General features: G+C 36.4%; 1 protein-coding gene across 1 annotated transcript in view; it reads left to right on the forward strand.

Annotated features, from left to right (window-relative positions):
- Positions 1-20,103, forward strand: part of fbxw8 (F-box and WD repeat domain containing 8) — a 73,823-nt gene that overhangs the window by 19,305 nt on the left and 34,415 nt on the right. Inside the window, exons 4-5 of the mRNA XM_028824534.2 lie at positions 6,235-6,323; positions 15,875-16,032. Coding sequence (XP_028680367.2) covers positions 6,235-6,323; positions 15,875-16,032 — 247 coding nt within the window. The remainder of the gene's footprint in view (positions 1-6,234; positions 6,324-15,874; positions 16,033-20,103) is intronic.

A 20,103-nucleotide genomic window follows, 5' to 3' on the forward strand; every position in this document is an offset into this window, starting at 1 on the left:
AAGTTTGTGAACCCTTTAGACTTTTCCATATTTCTGCATAAATATGACCTAAAACATCATCAGATTTTCACACAAGTCCTAAAATTAGATAAAGAGAACCCAGTTAAACAAACGAGACAAAAAATATACTTGGTCATTTATTTACTGAGGAAAATGATTGAATATTACATATTTGTGAGTGGCAAAAGTATGTGAACCTCTAGGATTAGCAGTTAGTTTGAAGGTGAAATTAGATTTTTTCAATTAATAGGATGACAATCAGGTGTGAGTGGGCACCCTGTGTTATTTAAAGAACAGGGCTCTATCAAAGTCTACTCTTCACATGTTTGTGGAAGTGTATCATGGCACGAACAAAGGAGATTTCTGAGGACCTCAGAAAAAGAGTTGTTGATGCTCATCAGGGTGGAAAAGGTTACAAAACCATCTCTAAAGAGTTTGGACTCCACCAATCCACAGTCACAGATTGTGTACAAATGGAGAAAATTCAAGACCATTGTTACCCTCCCCAGGAGTGGTCGACCAACAAAGATCACTCCAAGAGCAAGGCATGTAATAGTCGGCGAGGTCACAAAGGACCCCAACGTAACTTCTAAGCAACTGAAGGCCTCTCTCACATTGGCTAATGTTAATGTTCATGAGTCCACCATCAGGAGAACACTGAACAACAATGGTGTGCATGGCAGGGTTGCAAGGAGAAAGCCACTGCTCTCCAAAAAAAAAAACATTGCTGCTTGTCTGCAGTTTGCTAAAGATCACGTGGACAAACCAGAAGGCTATTGGTAGAATGTTTTGTGGATGGATGAAACCAAAATAGAACTTTTTGGTTTAAATGAAAAGTGTTATGTTTGGAGATAGGAAAACACTGCATTCCAGCATAAAGACCTTATCCCATCTGTGAAACATGGTGGGGGTAGTATCATGGTTTGGGCCTGTTTTGCTGCATCTATGCCAGGATGGCTTGCCTTCATTGATGGAACAATGAATTCTGAATTATAGCAGAGAATTCTAAAGGAAAATGTCAGGACATCTGTCCATGAACTGAATCTCAAGAGAAGGTGGGTCATGCAGCAAGACAACGACCATAAGCACACAAGTTGTTCTACCAAAGAATGGTTAAAGAAGAATAAAGTTAATGTTTTGGAATGGCGAAGTCAAAGTCCTGACCTTAATCCAATCGAAATGTTGTGGAAGGACCTGAAGCGAGCAGTTAATGTGAGGAAACCCACCAACATCCCAGAGTTGAAGCTGTTCTGTATGGAGGAATGGGCTAAAATTTCTCCAAGCTGGTGTGCAGGACTGACTAACAGTTACCGGAAACGTTTAGTTGCAGTTATTACTACAAAGGGGGGTCACACCAGATACTGAAAGCAAAGGTTCACATACTTTTGCCACTCACAAATATGGAATATTCGATCATTTTCCTTAATAACTAAATGACCAAGTGTAATATTTTTGTCTCATTTGTTTAACTGGTTTCTCTTTATCTACTTTTAGGACTTGAGTGAAAATCTCATGATGTTTTAGGTCATATTTATTCAGAAATATAGAAAATTTTAAAGGGTTCACAAACTTTCAAGCACAACTGTACATGGTACTTAAATGGGCTAGAGATGTTTGTGTTTAAATTACTTGTGTGTTCAATACATGGCAAACCTATGCTTAAGATGCAGAGTTTAGTCCCAGATGAGGAGTGACTCAAGGGGAGGCTAAAGGTAAACCCAACCTTTGTTACAGTGTTGTGAGCAATGGAGTTTGCACCTCACCGAGTAGAGTAAATTTTTGAATCTGAGTGTAACGGTGCTCTGTGTGCCAACATGTTACAGGAGTAGCTGGTGGCCATTAAGACAAGTCATCAGTCAAAAGTGAGGGAAGAGTTAGCTTGAGAAATAAGAACAATTTTATCTAAATTTCTTTATTGTAACATAATACCATTATGTTGCATGGTGGGGACTTTTTATGACTGGATTCTAGAGGGCACATACAAATAACAAATACTAGCTGTGCTTCCCATCTAAGATGAGTTGAAGTCTAAATTTGCAGTTCACAATCTACTGAAATGTTTTTTGCAATGAATGTAGTAATAAAATGCATTGTATTTTTCATTGCAACAGATGATGTTTCACAAACATTAGCACCGCTCATGCGTATCCTGTAGCAAATGGCATATAACAGAGACATGGCAACTGGACGAACACACACAGATGCACACACATCCACCCCCAACAGTTGTCCTTTTATTATCAAACGAGCTGTATATACCCGGCGTTGCCCGGGGCAGAAGTAACCTAATCGGTCAAACACTTACATATATACCAAAGTAAACCTAATCGGTCAAACAGTTACATATATAAAAAAACCGAACAAACAGCTAATCTATATACATAAGCAAACCTAATTGGCCAAACAGTTACATAAATACAAAAGCAAACCTAATCGATCAAACAGCTTCATATATACAGAAGCGAACCTAATTGGTCAAACAGTTATGCATGTGCAGAATGATTTTACAAACATTATGCGTGTTAACAATCATTAAAAAGAAAAGATTGAGGAACTGTTCTTCTATATGTGATGAAGCCACTAATCAGACAGATTTTTTTCAGGACCCAGCTGTTTCATAACTAAACTACTGCCACCCCAAAGTAATGCCTAATAGTGGTTTTTGGGGTAGCTGTGGAATAAAAAGGGTGTTTTTTAGTCAGTAAGAATCTGACACTACCCTTCAGTACGGGCTGAAGGGTGCCTATGTAAGGTTTTACATCCTTCCCGTATGGAAAAAAAAACATACTAAACTTTTTTTTCATCATTACACATAATCTCAGTCAAATGGAAGTACGCATTCTCAATTTATTTTTATCTAATTTTTACTTTTTCACAAAGCCATCCCATGCCAATTTGTATGAATAAACTTTTGCTAGAGAGTTAGCAAAAGTTTATTCATGCACATATTTTAATACGGATAATCTATCTCTAATCAAGGTTCTCATTTTCATTCTAATTTAAAATAATAATAGATACTCATTTTTTTCTTCTGTTTTAGAAAAACCAATCTATGCCACCTACGTCTTCGTCAAGTCAGCTTCATCCAGCTTCATCACATATAGAAGAAGAGTTCCTCAATCTTTTCTTTTTAATGATTGTTAACACGCATAATCTTTGTAAAATCATTCTGCACATGCATAACTGTTTGACCAATTAGGTTCGCTTCTGTATATATGAAGCTGTTTCATCGATTAGGTTTGCTTTTGTATTTATGTAACTGTTTGACCAATTAGGTTTGCTTATGTATATAGATTAGCTGTTTGTCCGATTAGGTTCGCTTCTGTATATATGAAGCTGTTTGTCCGATTAGGTTCGCTTTTTTTATATATGTAACTGTTTGACCGATTAGGTTTACTTTGGTATATATGTAAGTGTTTGACCGATTAGGTTACTTCTGCCCCGGGCAACGCCGGGTATATACAGCTCGTATATATATATATATATATATATATATATAGCAAAATACCCGCACTTCGCAGCGGACAAGTAGTGTGTTAAAGAGGTTATGAAAAAAAAAGGAAACATTTTAAAAATAACGTAACATGATTGTCAATGTAATTGTGTTGTCATTGTTATAACTGTTGCTGTCTTTTTATATATATATATATATATATATATATATATATATATAGATATATATATTATATATATAATATACACACACACATAAACATTTATATACATATACATATATATACATATCTACATATACACATGTACATATATATACACACACATACATAAACACACACACAAGACTTACTGAGTGAAACGGGCTTTCATTGACAATCATGTTACGTTATTTTTAAAATGTTTCCTTTTTTTTTCATAACCTCTTTAACACACTACTTCTCCGCTGCGAAGCGCGGGTATTTTGCTAGTATATATATATATATATATATATATATATATATATATATATATATATATATATATATATATATATATATACATATACACACATACATGCAGTTTTAATAACACAGAAATCAATATAAACATTAACATCATTATCATATGAGAATATGAAGTAATATATAAGAAGCACATTTCATATAAATATAAATTATTAAACAGTAAAATCTTCTTCTGTAATTTGCTACCGTGGCAATTTGTGTGTCTGTCCAGGATTTTAAATGACCTGTAGCTCGCAAACCGTTGCACCTATACACTTGAAATGTGGTACACATATAGTACGTCACGTCTACTATCCGCTTTATGGGTGATGATTGTTTTAGTCTTTTTATCTTTATTTTATTTTATTGTACAATCAAGTCCTATCTGCGCACAGCAGGGCAGCCGTGGGCGGATGCGTATGGTGTATTCACTCGATGTTATCGTGCATTGCGCTGTCACTGGTATTTTGATAAAAGAATTTGAACAACATATAAGAAGCGTATAAATTATTAAACAGTAAAACATTAACATTTAAGAAGTAAAGTTACATTAAGTACTACTGCTGTGCCTTCGGGTATACCTCATTTTTTGTTTGCCCATTACATGCTTAAATGTATACATTTTTGGTGCACCTACCCGAGAACACGCGACATATAACCGAGCGTGGTAGAAGCATGGATTTTAAACACGCGTTGAGTTGATGTGCTGGTCTCCCTCGTGAAATAACTGGTAATGTTTGACTAAAATCTACAGCGAGTAAAACGACATTACCTCCTATTTTTTTTTTACGATCTCTGAGATGTTGCTTTTTTCGGTTCAAGGCTTCATAAGCTCTTTTATGTTGTATGGTGTACTTATCCCAAACCATCATCTTTGAATGTTGCAACACTTTCGCCTTGTATGTAGATCGGGGTAATTACATTCATTGCATTCCTAGTCTGAATCACAATGTGATTGTATGGGTGGTTACCTGGCACTGTAGGGTTGCCACCCGTCCTTTAAAATACGGAATCGTGCCGCGTTTGAGAATGAAATTGCGCGTCCCGTTTTGAATCAATACTGGACGGGATTTATCCCGTATTTTTTTTATCATTTTTTTTTTTAAAGCAGCGTCTCATGCAAATCATCCCACACGCATTTTATGAAGATGCCTCCTTTCCTACTTTTGATTGGGTAATACTTGATGTCATCGTTAGTTTGATTGGTGTTTTTAACTGTCCAGTGAGTAGGGCGTGTCTTTCAACGGAATGAAAAAAAGGCCCACCCGACGACCCACCCATTCCATTTTTATATATATAGATATATAATGACTTTTTTGGATATCGAAACCAACTGCTATTAATTATTGTAGGCAAGTGCATTGTGACAACAAATTAATACATTTCAGACACATTGGGACAGGTTACAGTAAAATCGGAATACAAAACAACTGACCCTTTGATTAAGTTCCTATTCCAAAGCCAAAACAAAGGAATGATCTATTTAGTCCATAATGGGGAGTTGTGTATCCTGGCAGTGGTGCAGTGGTTAGCGCTTCTACCTCACAAGTCCATCTTCCTGGATTTTAATTCCATGCCTGGTCGTACGCAGCCTGTGTGAAGTTTTCAGGTTTTCCTCTGAGTACTCCAGTTTTCTTTCCATATTCTCAAAGATGTTTGTTAATTTGTGATATGAAATCCATCTCAGTGTGGGTATACATGCCATTGTTTCCTATAACAGATCAGTGCCCTGTTCGGGATTGTTTTATGCCTTGTGTGTAGACTACCATGATAGGCTCTGGCCCCCTGCTTATCCTAAATTGCACTATGCTGGTTTGGTAATGGGTGTGTGTATGTGTGTGTATTTAATCAAGCCTTTTGCATCTGGTTCTCCATGGCATTAGTGGTTCAGCGTGGCATGTGTTTATATAGTAGTTATATTTTAAAATATTAATAAAATGTTTTTAACTCAATCTGGAGAGAGAACAATTGTTGTAATGTCCAGAATAATAATGCCCTCTTTCTTCATTTGTGCTTTAAGTCCTTTTAGAACTGAATATGCAATATTGCGAAATAATGATGTAGGATTCCCAACAAAATGGTATTAACCTCTGTTTCATATCAATTGAGCTATACAAAGAATTTTGCATGTGTATGTATGAATTTATTTAAATGGCAGAAAATATTTTTGCTGTTGCTGTCTTCTGAATTCTGGATTGGAGAAAGACGAGAAAAGGCACAACTTGATCTTAAAAACTATTGTGTTAAGTGTCTACAGTTGACTAAATTTTGAAAAACTGGTTTTGTTTTTCAACAGAACCGTGTCGGGGCCATCAGCCAGCTGCAGTATGAACTGGGAAAGGTGCTGTGTGATGTCAACTCATGTGCTGGACATGTTATAGCTGGGTAAGAAGCATTCTGACTAATTTCTGGTTCATTTTCAAGTTTCAGGTGTATGAAGCCGAGGATTGTTTAATAGTAGTTCGAACTGTTGTGCTCATTCCTACTTTTTGTGCATTAAAATGTTTCATGGGATTAAATATAAAGAGTTTATCAGGCTGTGTTTCAACCCACCCCATTAGCAACTGTGATATGAAATTATTAATTGCCCTTCTGTTGCCTGTTTCTACTGCCAGCAAATGTCTAAAATGTCTGTTTTAATTCAGATTGATTTCAAGCTAAAGTGAATATTGTAGTAATTGAAATGGGAACGAGCAGAAAACAAACTACCATTTATTTCATTGGTATTCATTATGGCACTCTACTTTAAACAGTTAAGGAAAATACTTTTAAGTTTTTAACAAAAACGAACAACAAAGGACATTTCAGTACGTTTCTAAATTGAATTGCCAAATTTTCTGAGTTTCGCCAGTTGTTAAATAATCGTGTCTTCTTCAGCAACAGAAGTTGTTAGCAGTTCCTGTGTGCTGATGTGCTTGTGGGTTTCTTTGCTAAAATTTTCCCTCAGCCAATTTCTGTATTTTACCACTATTTACAGAGCATGTTAATGTTCTGCAAGTTTGCATAGCTGGCTTAAACCACAAGAAACATACTTTATATCTGAGTCTAGTTTGGTGTTGGTTTGTGTGTGGCGTTTTTGTTCCCCTGCATCCTAAAGATTAAACAGGTTAAGCTAACTAGCAACTTTAAATCAACCCTATACATCCACACCTAATTTTATATTTTGTGGTGTATTGCACTGAACTGATGTTTCGTCCTTGTATGGTCATACCCTTGGGGTCTATCCTGCAAGAGAAACCTTTGGCTCTTTGTGACCCTGTGTGGGGATGAGCAGGTTTGGTAAATTAATGAATCATGCTGGTAGTCTGTGGTTACTCCTGATATTTCACAGATCCTAGAAATAGATTGTGAATCTTAGCCTGGTCTGTGTTTATGTTTGCCCATTCTCTCTTTCTTCATGGGATCTTCTCCAGATAATCTGATTTTCGTCCCATATTGGGTTGAACTGATATGAACTATAATGTCAGGTAATGTAATTGCTAGGCGTTTGTTTTGGTATTAGAGCCATGTACAGGTATATCTCAATTGTAAAATATAATTAACAGTGCAATATGTAATATACCATCATCACAACATTATATACAGTGGCAGTAAATGATAAAATAGTACACAAACTTGATAAATGCATGAAACAATATGATAATAAATAAAATTGCACTTGCATCCAAAATAATGCATGGTTTAAGTTGGAAGGATGGCTTTGGAGATAATCGGGTAATCTTCATGTGAGTGATTGCTGATGTGTTTGTAAATTTGCCCTACAATAAACTGGTGTCATAATCTGGCCTGGTGTATAAATTATGACTCTGGTTTTTGGTGGAGAAGTCAAAGGTCCAGCAGTCTAAGCAAAGATGTCCAGATGGCCATTTTCCCCATCAACGCCAATAGGGGGATACCAAGCCTTTCCCAGGCTAGCTAAGAAATATATTATTTCCAGCGTATTCTGGATCTACTCTGAGGTCTCCTCCAGGTTGTATATGCCTTAAACTCCACTCCAGGAAGGTGTCCAGAAGGCATCCTAATCGGATACCTGACTTACCTCATCTGGCTCCTTTTGATGCAGAAAAGCAGCAGCTCTACTTTGAGCTCCTTCTAAATATCTGGGATCCTTGCCCTATCTCCAAGGCTAAGACCAAACACCCAGCGAAGGAAGCTCATTTCTGCCATTTGTATTTGCAGTTTAGTTCTTTTGGTCACTACCCACAGCTTGTGATTATTCATTAGGGTTGGAACATAGATCAACCAGCAAAATAGTCAATCTCTTTACCACAACTGACCAGAACCTGTATGGCTGTGGACGCTGTTCCAGTCCACCTGTTGATCTCCCACTCCCTCCCTTACTCATGAATAACATGCCTGACTACTCTACGTAGTCAGAGTCAGAGCACATCAACTCAAAGAGGGCACTCCAATGCTTTTGTGGCTGAGAACCATGATGGCAATGCTTCACATTCTGCAGCAAACCACCCTAATATGTGTCTAAGGCTACAACCCAATGAAGCCAGCAGGACCACGTTGTCTTCAAAAAATTAAATAGGAAGTTTTGGAAATGAATGAATGATCTTCAGGATGAGATGGTGACTCAATCAGTTCAAGGTTTAGTACACATATGTTTATTGAAACGTGAATCTCATATTTAGGGTACTTAAACTAGTGACTAATGTAATGAAGTCCTTTTGTATGCTAAAATAAATATTACAAAAGACACTTGCCAGTTTTATGAGCTCATATTTACAGGCACATTTTACCAGTGTTTATTCTATTAAGTTGCATTTTTTTGATTATAGCCCATACACTTGATCAGCAGTCAGTCATTCTTTTTATGCATCATTCCTAATAAACATTAAAATAAAAGAGAGTAAATGTCATTGAAATTGTCGTATAAAAAGTAAAAAGTACTTTGCAAAAATGTCAATTATTATATTTGAACAATATAGTAAGAAGAGGGAAATTTTAGTTTCTAAATAGTTAAATAGTATTAATGTATGCCAGCTGAGAAGAGGTTGTCAAAGGCACCACTAAAATGACAGAGGGCTGGGTCTAATCCATCACAAATCTCCTATGGATAATGAGGACAACATATTATTTATTCAGTACATCTAGTTTAATTTTATTGACCCATAAATCCTTTATGAAATACCATTAGAATTATGCCTTTGCTTCTAATGCTCACATTAAAACCTATTAAGGCATTAGATTCAATTTTGGGATTTTCTAAAATAGCTTTTCATTCTGTACTTCAATAGCCATTTCACTTTGAAACTAATCTTTTTCTTTTTTAAGTCTTCTTAGAGCAATCCAATTAGCATACAGTCAGGTTTGTTGTTCTTGATAACAGACAGTGTGCGAGAGAAACTTTTTATTGTGAGTTACAAGTGTACAAAAGTTTTCTTGATGCTAGAAAGAGTTAAAGGTTCATTAGCTATCAAAAATTAGAGCAGTGAACCACTGCAACTTTCAGAAGGCATCCATCAAAAGTGAAACATGATTTTCGGTGTTGTTGTACAAGAATATTTTGGTTTGTCTATGTCAAAAAAAAATGTTGAATTCCTACCAGTTAGGTTGAGAAGTTTTTTGAGGGTTGGGTAATTGAAGCATATGCAAGGAACATGAGGTAGTGTTGGCAAATTCTGGTGACCTGGCATATAGATTATAAAGAAAGACCACAATGCAAAGTGAGGTTGTTTCATCTAAAACACAAAAGTAGTTCTGAACATTTCCACAACATGGGTTTTAGTTTAATCTAACAGATTTCTTGAACGATTCTGAAAGGTAGAAGCAACTCAGGGCAGAGGTATCCTTGTTAATGAGATTCTTTTGACATTGTGATTTTATATAGCACAGCACTAATTGAGATCACTATGGCCCAACATTGTTGTCTGCACCCTGGAAGCATCAAGATTATGCAAGCAATTCTGTCCATGCATTGATTTTTTTTTTTGTATTTGTGTTTCAAGTGCACTTTAGTCCTTTTATGTTACTGTCCAATGTCAGTAAAAAGTAATGTCTCTAATAAAGCAAATTTATTGGATATGACTGGAAGAGGAAGTAAGTTTGGCTCCTGTCGAGTGCCAACACTGAATCAATATGTCAGCCGTTATGAAATGAAGAAAATGGGGGCAAGTGATTCTACAAGTGCATCTCGGAATAATAAAACAGAACGAATCTACTTTAATTTTCTTGTAAAATGCACTCCTCTGGGACATGCATTAAGTACAAAATTAATAAGTTGGTTAAGTGAATGAAATAAATCATAGTGTGTTCGTTCATTCATTCATTTATTTTCTTAGCCAGCTTATTACAGCAAGGTTATAGAGATCTGGAGCCTATCTTGACAGTAAGTTTGGTTTTAATATGTTACAGGACCACACATTCACTCACACTGATACCAGTTGTGACTCCCCAGTTTGCCTTTAACGTATTTCTATACGATGTCAGAAGACATCGGACTTCAAGGTGAAAACCCATGCAGACATGGAACAAACACTACATAGACAGTATCTAGGCCAGGATTTGAACCCACTAGATGTGACTCTGTAGTTAGGATATAGCAGGTTGGATAATGGATGGATAGACTGAAGGCTAAATTATTTTTCTTGCTATTTTTGTTCTTGAGAGATGTCTGTAAATCTATCTTATAATTTGAAAGAAGACGCAATGTATTAGAATAAGGTAATCTGTAACATTTAAGTTATAAAAAGAGAATACAATTCTTTTCAATCCAGAAATAAAAATAATTAATGGAAGTTGTGATTGCCAGACTTCGTGTATCCTTATATCCCAGAAGACAAACTGGGACGTGAGTCAGTAGGATAAATAGAACTGCTGGCGGACTCTAAGTTTGGAATCGTAACCTGTAAATCTGTTCTAAACAGAACAGAAAGCCAAGTCACTACTGAAACTGGGCTCAAGTCCTGTTGTTCCTGGCTCAAAGATGATGTGTTCAGGCAGTGAGGAAGAGGAGGTGGTAAATAAGGGCAATGAGTGGCTAAGATGAAGGAAGGTTAGTCAGGGTTGAGAACATGCATTACAGTTTCCAGCTATATGCAGAGTTACAGTAGCCAATATTGGTGATGTGGTACTTGATCTTTAGATTGTTTTTATGAGAAGTGGGAAGTGATGAAAAATGAGATATTGTGTATATGACAAGGATGGAGGACTTAAAAACATTACCTGATTGCTTCATCTGAGTTCAGATGGCTGTTTGTAGTCTGATATACTGTGCTGTTTTAGATATTTAAAATTATGATTTGTTTATGTATTTAATGTATGACCTGAAAAGAGGAAGGAAAATAAATATTATATATTTCTGCCTTGAAGGTTAAGAATGTTGAGTTCCTTACTGAAGTATATATATTTTTTCTCTCTCTGTACTTCAGTGGCCATTTATACTTGTTTCCTTCAAAGAAGTGGAGAGGTGTTTATGAAGAACTTTGTTTTAAGACATCTTTACTAGAATTTCTTTGGTAGGATTGGATTTTAGCCCCTATGATTGGACATACTCAGTTTCTTACCAAAGTATTTCTTCCCAGTTTATATTTAAGCTCTCATCCATCGTAATAAAAGGACAAGTGTCTGGTTGTTGTTTCTTTGTTATATGCCTTTTGGTATGGGATTCACAAAAGCAGTACTCATGTTTGTGAGGCATCTGTTGGAATGAAAAATATAATGCATGTTATTACTACGTGTATTACAAAAAGCGTTCACACTGAATACGTCCCAACAGAGCATAACAGCCTGCTGTCACAAATCAACATATATACCTTAGTCAGAGGACAAGGTGGCCAGTCATCTAGAAGTATACGTTATTTAATTAAAATCCACTTTTATTGGTTTTATTTTGAAACTTTTAAATTCTAAATGTAATGTTACATGTGAATAACGTTTTTTTTTTTTATTTTCACTATCAAGGGTTTATTCCTGCCTTGTGTCCTATGCTTGCTGGGTAAGGCTTCACCTACCTCGCAAGCTTGCTCAGGATAAAATGATTTTGGAAAATGTATGTATGAATTGTTGTCAATGAAATAATGCCTTACCGTTAATTTTAAAAACTGACATAACATTTTTATGTTTATTCATTTGCACTGGAGTTCAACTATTTAATGCAGTGTGCTGTATAATACTTAGAAGGCTTTATGTAAGTTTCTTGCTCATAGGGTTATGTGAAAGGTCAATGGTTGACATAAATAGAACTGTTTAAAAGAGAAACTCTAAGAGAAAATACCACAGCTGTCACAGGGAGAAAAAGTTAAAATTGTATAAATGGGTAAACTCGCAACTTGCAGTTCCTTCCAAAAGTATTGGAACAGCAAGGCCAAATAATTTGTTTTTACTGTGCACTGAAGACATTTGTGTGTAATGAAAAGATGAATATAAGAACCGAGATCAGAGTTTTAGCTTTTGAGTTTTTTTTTGCACACGTCTTTAATGGAAAGGTGTTTTAGTATGTCAATAAAAAAACTGAAAAGTTACCGTAGTATTAAGTGACACTTCGTTTATACACTATTATTTGTGATTTTTACCAGTGTACTGCCTTTTGTGAATCTTTGCATGCTCTGATTAGTATTTTATATTTTTTTTAGCAACTAAGTATATCCTGTAGATCTTGTTTAACTAACTGGTGACGTATCTGCAGCAGAGTCTAACTTTATGCTACAGGAAGCACTACCAATTTCTTATTTTTAGTTGCCATCAGATTTTCCAATGTATACTTTGGCTAGACCATGTTGTCTAGCATTTTATAAAATTTTTTAAATGCTAACATTTTCAAACCGGTCAATCCATTTCAGCAAGACTTCAGTCCATGCATACACTGACTGAGCTTTAACAATGATGAGCATACTGGGCTGAAGGGCTGGTTCTTGTCAGAATTGTTTCAGTATTGGCTGCACCTTGCATAGCTGCCAAATCTGTACATGGGAGGAAAAATCACACAGACCGGGGAAGATCGTGAATGGTCAAATAACAACTGTGGAGAAGATTTGAATCCAGGACACTAGATCCATGGGCTTCCTTCAAAAACGTCTGGACAAACATATTTGATAATTATTTTATTTGTTTGACATATATACGTTACTAGTTAGAGTTAAAATATATTTTATATAGTTTTATGTGCATCTAAGATTTATGTGTTAGTTGCTGTAACACTGCAGATTCCCCTCCCGAATGAGGAAAAAAGTTTGTCTATGAATGTATTGTGCCTTTTATTGATTTATTAGCAGTTAATTCTATAAATTTTTGTGATCATGTGGTGGTTTTATTATCCGTCTGTCTGTTTATCCATCTATTTAGTTCAGAGTCCCAAGGGCTAGCAGCTATAGCTTGATATTATTATTATTAATATTTATTTAGATTTTTAGATATTGCTTAGGATACAAAGTATTTTAATTTAAAATTCATCTTTTGTCTGTTTAAACTCCATGTGCCCGTTACATTTTCATTTATGCTATGCTTGAGCTTAAACCAAATGATGCCAGCCTTAGAGATGTTTCTGTGCTTCCAATAGCCTCTTAAACTGGAGAAGGTGTTGGTGAAGCCAGCAGGGGGCGCTTACTCTGTAGTCGTAGTTGTGGATCTCAATGTCCCAGTGCAGTGATGGCAACATTGATCTGAAAAACCTGGTGTCATCCTTTGGGTGAGACATAAGACAGAGGTCCTGACTGTCTGGGGTCATTAAAGATCCCTGGGCATCTTTTGAAAAGAGTAGGTTGTACCATGATGTCATGGCTAAATTGCTCAACATGACCTTGTCCATTCTGGCCCCCTAATCATTCCCTGTCCGTTATTGGCTAACAATCTGTCTCATGCCTTCACTACCTAATAGCTAATGTGTGGAGAGAGTAATTGTGCAAAAATGGCTGCCATTGTATCACCCAGGTGGTTGCTACACATTAGTGGCTCCTCACTGTCTATGTAAAGAGCTTTGAGTAGTGCTATGTAAATGTCATTATTTCAGTTTAATCTAGATTTAAATTGTTTGCACAAGAAAAGCATGTGAGGTTGATCACCAATATGCACACTTTTATTCAGTATCTGATAAGATGTTTCTGGTCTTGAGAGTATAATGTAAATGGTCAAAAATTGAGTTAATCCCCTAATGCACTTTATGATTTCCATTGTGACGAGATAAGGAGAATCTGAGGAGGTCATTTTTTCATTTCATTTCTTTCTGTTTAATTCTGATTTGAATTAACAAAAATTTTCCATCCTCTTGGACTGTTTTCTTACTTTACTCATTGCGTCTGTGGCCCTGGGGGAATCATCATCATTTGTTGTAGTGCCATCACACAAATCAAGTTTGAATGTGATAATCCAATGCCACTTACCATGCAATTTTTATGAAGCTGTATACATTTCAGGCAGCAAACACGAGTAGAAAAGAGTGGCAAATCTTAGTGTGTTTTACAGATGATTTAATAAATTTACAAACCCCTCCTCATTATTTAGTTTTTTTTTTGTTTCGTTTTCTGCAAAACAAAACCGTATTTAGTGGAATTGTCCCTTTTGTTTTACAGCTGCTGTGTCTTTTTCACAAGCAAGATGCTATAGCTTTCTCTTGTTCTATGTAGGATGTTTATCAGGCAGGCTATCTTTGACTTGACAAAGAGGTATATTAGTATTATTTCTGAATGAATGAATGAATGGTTAATTATAGGTAGGCAAAATCTGAACCTTTGGTTGATTGCAGAATGGTTAATTTGAAATGTTATTGGCCAGTAGCCACACATAAGGAGCAGATCTCTGTTTGCCCTCCAGTTATCCATGTTCAGTTGTAACCTGGGTAACAGTCACCAATAAAGGAAATGCAGACCCAGATCATAGACCATAGTTGGCTACTTTTTCAGCATTCATTTGATCCACAATTATATCAAATTAGCAACATCCATCCATTCATTTTCTAACCCGCTGAGTCCGAACACAGGGTCACAGGGGTCTGCTGGAGCCAATCCCAGCCAACGCAGGGCATAAGGCAGGAAACAATCCTGGGCAGGGTGCCAACCCACACAACACACACAAACACACCCACACACCAAGCACACACTAGGGCCAATTTAGAATCGCCAATCCACCTAACCTGCATGTCTTTGGACTGTGGGAGGAAACCCACGCAGACACGGGGAGAACATGCAAACTCCACGCAGGGAGGACCCGGGAAGCGAACCCGGGTCTCCTAACTGCGAGGCAGCAGCGCTACCCACTGCGCCACCGTGCCGCCCAAATTAGCAACATTTAAATACAAAAGTAACTTTTTTTAGATTAATGTTGTTGATATTGCAATGAAAGCAATTATTAACAGTAACTTCTTTGTGTGTTTTTTTTTTTTGGCTGTGTCACTCTTTTAGCAATTAGACTGCAAGTACTATCCCATACTCTCTTGTTTATAAGATGGTCACATAATTTTCTTAACACTCCATATACAGATTTCATTAATTCTCATTAGCTTTTTTTTTTTTATTTAATTTACCGTGTTCAATCCGATTTATTTTAGATAGATAGATAGATAGATAGATAGATACTTTATTGTGGCTATATTAAATTAGCACAGAAGATATCATGATTTGGCTCTTTATTGGTAAAACACGCAGATTGAGTGGAGTTTTTAAATGCTTTTATCATAATGTTTCCTTATTAATTTGTAATATAAGTTTTGTTTGTTGCTGTGTCCACTAATGACCAAATAACTCAGATGCTGAATTATAATTCTCATTGTATTTAGTGGATGGCAAATGTACGTATCTTAAAGTTTAGTGCAGCAACATCTAACTGAAGTCCTCGATTAATAATCGATTGTGAAAGTAGTTGACAATGATTGTTGTTATCTGTGAGTCGCCGTGTTGCCTATAGGTAAAGCGGCTAAGTCATTTAACATTTTTTATAATGCACAGAAAAGCACTGAAATATTGTATAAGGAAGTACCTTTTCCCTCTCTGTTTTAGGTACACTTCCGGAGATGTGAGGCTGTGGGACACTCAGAATTTGGATATTGGTTCGCCTTACCTGAGACCTAGCCATGTGTCCAGAGAAAGTGCCTTACGGCCACATGTCAGTCATGTCTGTGTGAATGAAAATGTGGCTGTGGCTGCCTATGAAGATGGTGGGTATTGTTCTGTTGCTAGTACATCTCTGTTGTCATGTGTCTGTGTTCTACACAGTTGTTCTGACTTGTCTGTCTATTGTAAAAATAAAAAAAAATCTTGCGACAAGACATGATCTTTGGAAGAGAGATCTTTTGACGAGACACTTTCACATCCCGCGAGATGGACAAGTCACGTCATACTTACAACCTTTGGAAGCAAGTCCCGTGATACACATGCAGAGCAGGTTAGAGATAACGGAAGTAGGAAAATTTGAAAGTCTCAAAAAAAATAAGAGTAAAGATTGCGTTAGCGCAAACAAACTGAAAATATTACTCTGTGAAATAACAGCGAAAAGAGAATGCATAGTATTTGAGGATGTCTGGGGGAGAAGAAGTTGCTGTACATGCTTTTAAACAATTGCAGCGCTGCACAAAATGCAGATCACGCAGCACGGCAGGAGCAGCAATCCAGCAGCTGATCGAGCAAAGAGGAGATAAAAAAAAAAACCTGTTATTTGTTTCCCATTGTGTCACCATTTAAGAGGGGTTTCAGAGGGGCAGCCACGTCTCCTTAGGGTGTGTTCAGCCCCCTCTTCACAACGGCACGTAGCGCTGGCAGGGAGGGGGAAGGGGGTTGGCGAGAGGAGCGAGCAGGGGGCGCAGCCCCCTAGTATATCTAAAAGGAGTTTCTTTTTATGTAAGAAATGCCTAAAGTTCATTTTTGGATTATTCATTGTGCATGGGTTTTCACTGAATCCAGGCAAGACTTGGTAAGCTATTTTTTAATTACTGTGTTCATTTTAACCTAGATTAAAGGTTTATTTATGTTGGGATTTGAAGTTAATCTGCCTGCTGTTATGTTATTAAGAAGTCACTTTAGCATCTCTCATTTTGAATAGATGTTCCTTTCTGTTTCGTAAACATCATTTAAGTTTTTGCTCATCAGTAGGAGTATGAGACTGGCCACCTCAGGGCCTTGACCTCAAAATAATTGAAGCAGTGTGGGATCGTTATGACAGGGGAAAGAACACAAAGCAAAAAAGTCAAAAAAAGAGTGATGGCAAATCCTGCTTGGAAGAATTTATCACAAAGTATGGATGGACTGTGCACAGCAGTGCACCACAGAAAATTGCTTTACTGTAGTTTTGCATTACAAGAGAGGCCATGCAAAATTGTGCTTTTAAAATGAGACTAATTTTACAAATAATTTTCTTGGTTGACCTGCGACACTTACAGAGTACTGTATGGTTACATTACTGATACTTAATGCTGTTGGTTTTTCCCCAAATTAATTTTGCAAGTGATCTGTATCTGATATGACTGTGTACAGATTTCTAACCTAAATGGGTACTGCATGCAGAAAATCAATAAATAAGAAAATTATCAGACCATTTAAATGTAATAAATCAGCAGTTTCTGCCTTTTTGAGTTGTGGACCAGCTGAAGTACGAGCAACTCTTTGTGGACTGTTTTGGTGGAAATTGGGAAGCCAGACTAGGGGTGATGGGAGGCTAACTGTCTTGGAATTCTGAGCATCCAGATTTACTAGAGTTAGAGTGAAGAGCTTGTCCGCCTTAGTTCTAATTCTAGGAAACACTCATTTAGGGGGTGTGTGTGTGTGTGTGTTTGTTTTATTTATGTGCCATATAGTTTGTGCAAAATGGAGTCACAAGTGTATTTGAATACTGATAAATTATGAACAATTTATGGTGTTTGAGGTAGTTAATATGCTCGAAATGACCTGGAAGCTCCTACCTGTTGAGAAACTGTACATGGATAAATATAATAAAGTAGGAAGAAACTGCCTGAACAGTAAGAATGAAAGAAAAATAAGAAAATTATGAAAACATTTAGCACTACAATATCCCTGTCTTCAATGTGGATCCAATAAATGCACCAACATCCTTTCCGTCCTTTAGAATGTTTACATGTGAAATTAAACTGTGAAATTGTGTTCCTCGTGTTTTGGCATATGTATTTTCCACTGATTCCCTCTTTCGAACAGAGGAGTGCACTTCAGCATATTGGTTTGTTTTTTGAATTTTCTTTTGTTGATGTGAACAGTTTTGAACAGTCTACAAGGGAGTGTCGCGGCCAAACATTCAGCTTTGATAGATAGATTAGATACTTTATTAATCCCAAGGGGAAATTCACATACTCCAGCAGCTGTTTGTTTGTACTTCTCAATCCGTAATAAGCAGAACAGTATGCAGCCTAAATTATGTTAAAGTGAACAAAATGGTGTGCACTTTGATCACACCGTGCCCTTTACTTCTTCCATAACTAATGCTCTGAAGCACGGCACGTGTAAATTGATAAGAAAACCGTAGTGTTCTTTTTCTCTGTCTCTCAAGCATAAAAAAGTTCTATTTCAGATATTGAAAAAGAAAGAAATGATATGCTGACCACAAAATAATTGCTCCTTGGTTAATCATAATACTGAGTTTATTGTTAACTGTTTTAGATGTTAAGTGACATGCCATAACTTTAAGTGGAAGGTAAAATGTAAACATTCTTGATGAAAAAGGATATAACTGCAGGAGACTGCAGTGTTATGCTTTAAAAAGGTTAATTAGAAATTATCATTCATAGAGTCTGACTGTGCATCTCGAGAGAGATTCTCACTCTTTCTGTCTGACTGAGTTGTGTTGAAAAATACAATTTTATGACATGTTTCGTAATTGCTGGAACAGTTTTCTCCAGCATAACCAGCTAGGCATCTTGATTTCAGGTGCCAATTATGTCATCTGTCCCTAAACACCATCGTCTTAACTAATCCAAATACATTTGGCCTCACTCTGTGAAGCAATAATTTACCTTTTGAGTAATTAGTGTAATTGCCATTAACTGTGCCTGGCTGCATACACTTTCCAGTTGTCAGTTTCCCAACTGGGCAATTCATACTTTAGAGTTTATTGTGATGGAAATGGAATTGCACTTACGGACATCTGCATAAGCACTCCTCTATACTGTAATCTTCCAAGAAGTATGCTGCAGAGACATTGGTGCCTTAAAGTTGGTCCTCTTATGTAGAAAGAATGGCCTTTAGTAGTTTTTTTCTCCAAAAGGTGATCCTTTATTGATAAAATATTTTTTGGTTCACAGTATTTTTTGTAAGCCTTACAAAAATCAAATTTGTCATCTTTTTTTATTTTTTTATCATCTTTTTATAAATGTGGTACAATTTGTTATCAATTATTTAGAATATTAGTGTCTTAAATAGCTTTGAAAGTGTCAGGTGTTAGGTTATATATGAATATTTGCATTGTGCAACAATTGTTGAACTGGTCCTTTCCTTAACATCAGAAGTCCTTACCTTAACGTCTTTTATCAGTAAAGTCCATTGTGTTTGGTCATATTATTATCATATTTGAAGTCTTCATCTGCGAAGTTCAGCAGTATGTTGGAATGAATGGCAGGTTTTGAGGTTTTACAGTATTTTGTGTTGTGATGCTTTCAAAAGACACACATGACATCAGTAATTATCAAGAAAAATAAATATCTGCAAACAGTTGAACATTGATAGTTTTTAGGCTTGATCACCCATTTTGCATTTTCCTGTTGTAAACATTGATCAGCTAGGACTAATTTAGCATTCTAGGGAGTGAAATAAAAGTTTAACAGCATTTAAAATGTATTTATAAGGTTCTTATTGTCCAAGCTTTCCAGTGCCTCATGAATGTAATCCTAGTTCACAGAGAGTTGTTTTACTTACAATGTATTCAACAGTATATACGTTTTTATACATTTACTCCAATACACTGAAGAAATAATATTGTAAACTGTATTCTGAGGTTTTCCTTGTGAGAAAGACAAAATGTTATGTGCTAAGGTAATCGTACTCTTGACAGTGGCATCAGAGAGTGGTGACATGTTGCATGGTGAATAGCACAAACAAGAATTTCACTGCACTCTGTACATGTGACAGCAGTGACACTGTAAGCCAATACTGAAAATGATTTGGTCTTGCTTTGTGGTGATGTGAAAAGAAGGAAGTCCAAATCCTAATCCATATTCAGTAATGCTGTAGATCCACCTTGTGCTGAACTGGCTGACATGTATGAGTTTTAAAAAGGGCTGTCAGGTGGC

Source organism: Erpetoichthys calabaricus, chromosome 18 (genome assembly GCF_900747795.2).
Source record: "Erpetoichthys calabaricus chromosome 18, fErpCal1.3, whole genome shotgun sequence".
Classification (NCBI taxonomy): domain Eukaryota; kingdom Metazoa; phylum Chordata; class Cladistia; order Polypteriformes; family Polypteridae; genus Erpetoichthys; species Erpetoichthys calabaricus.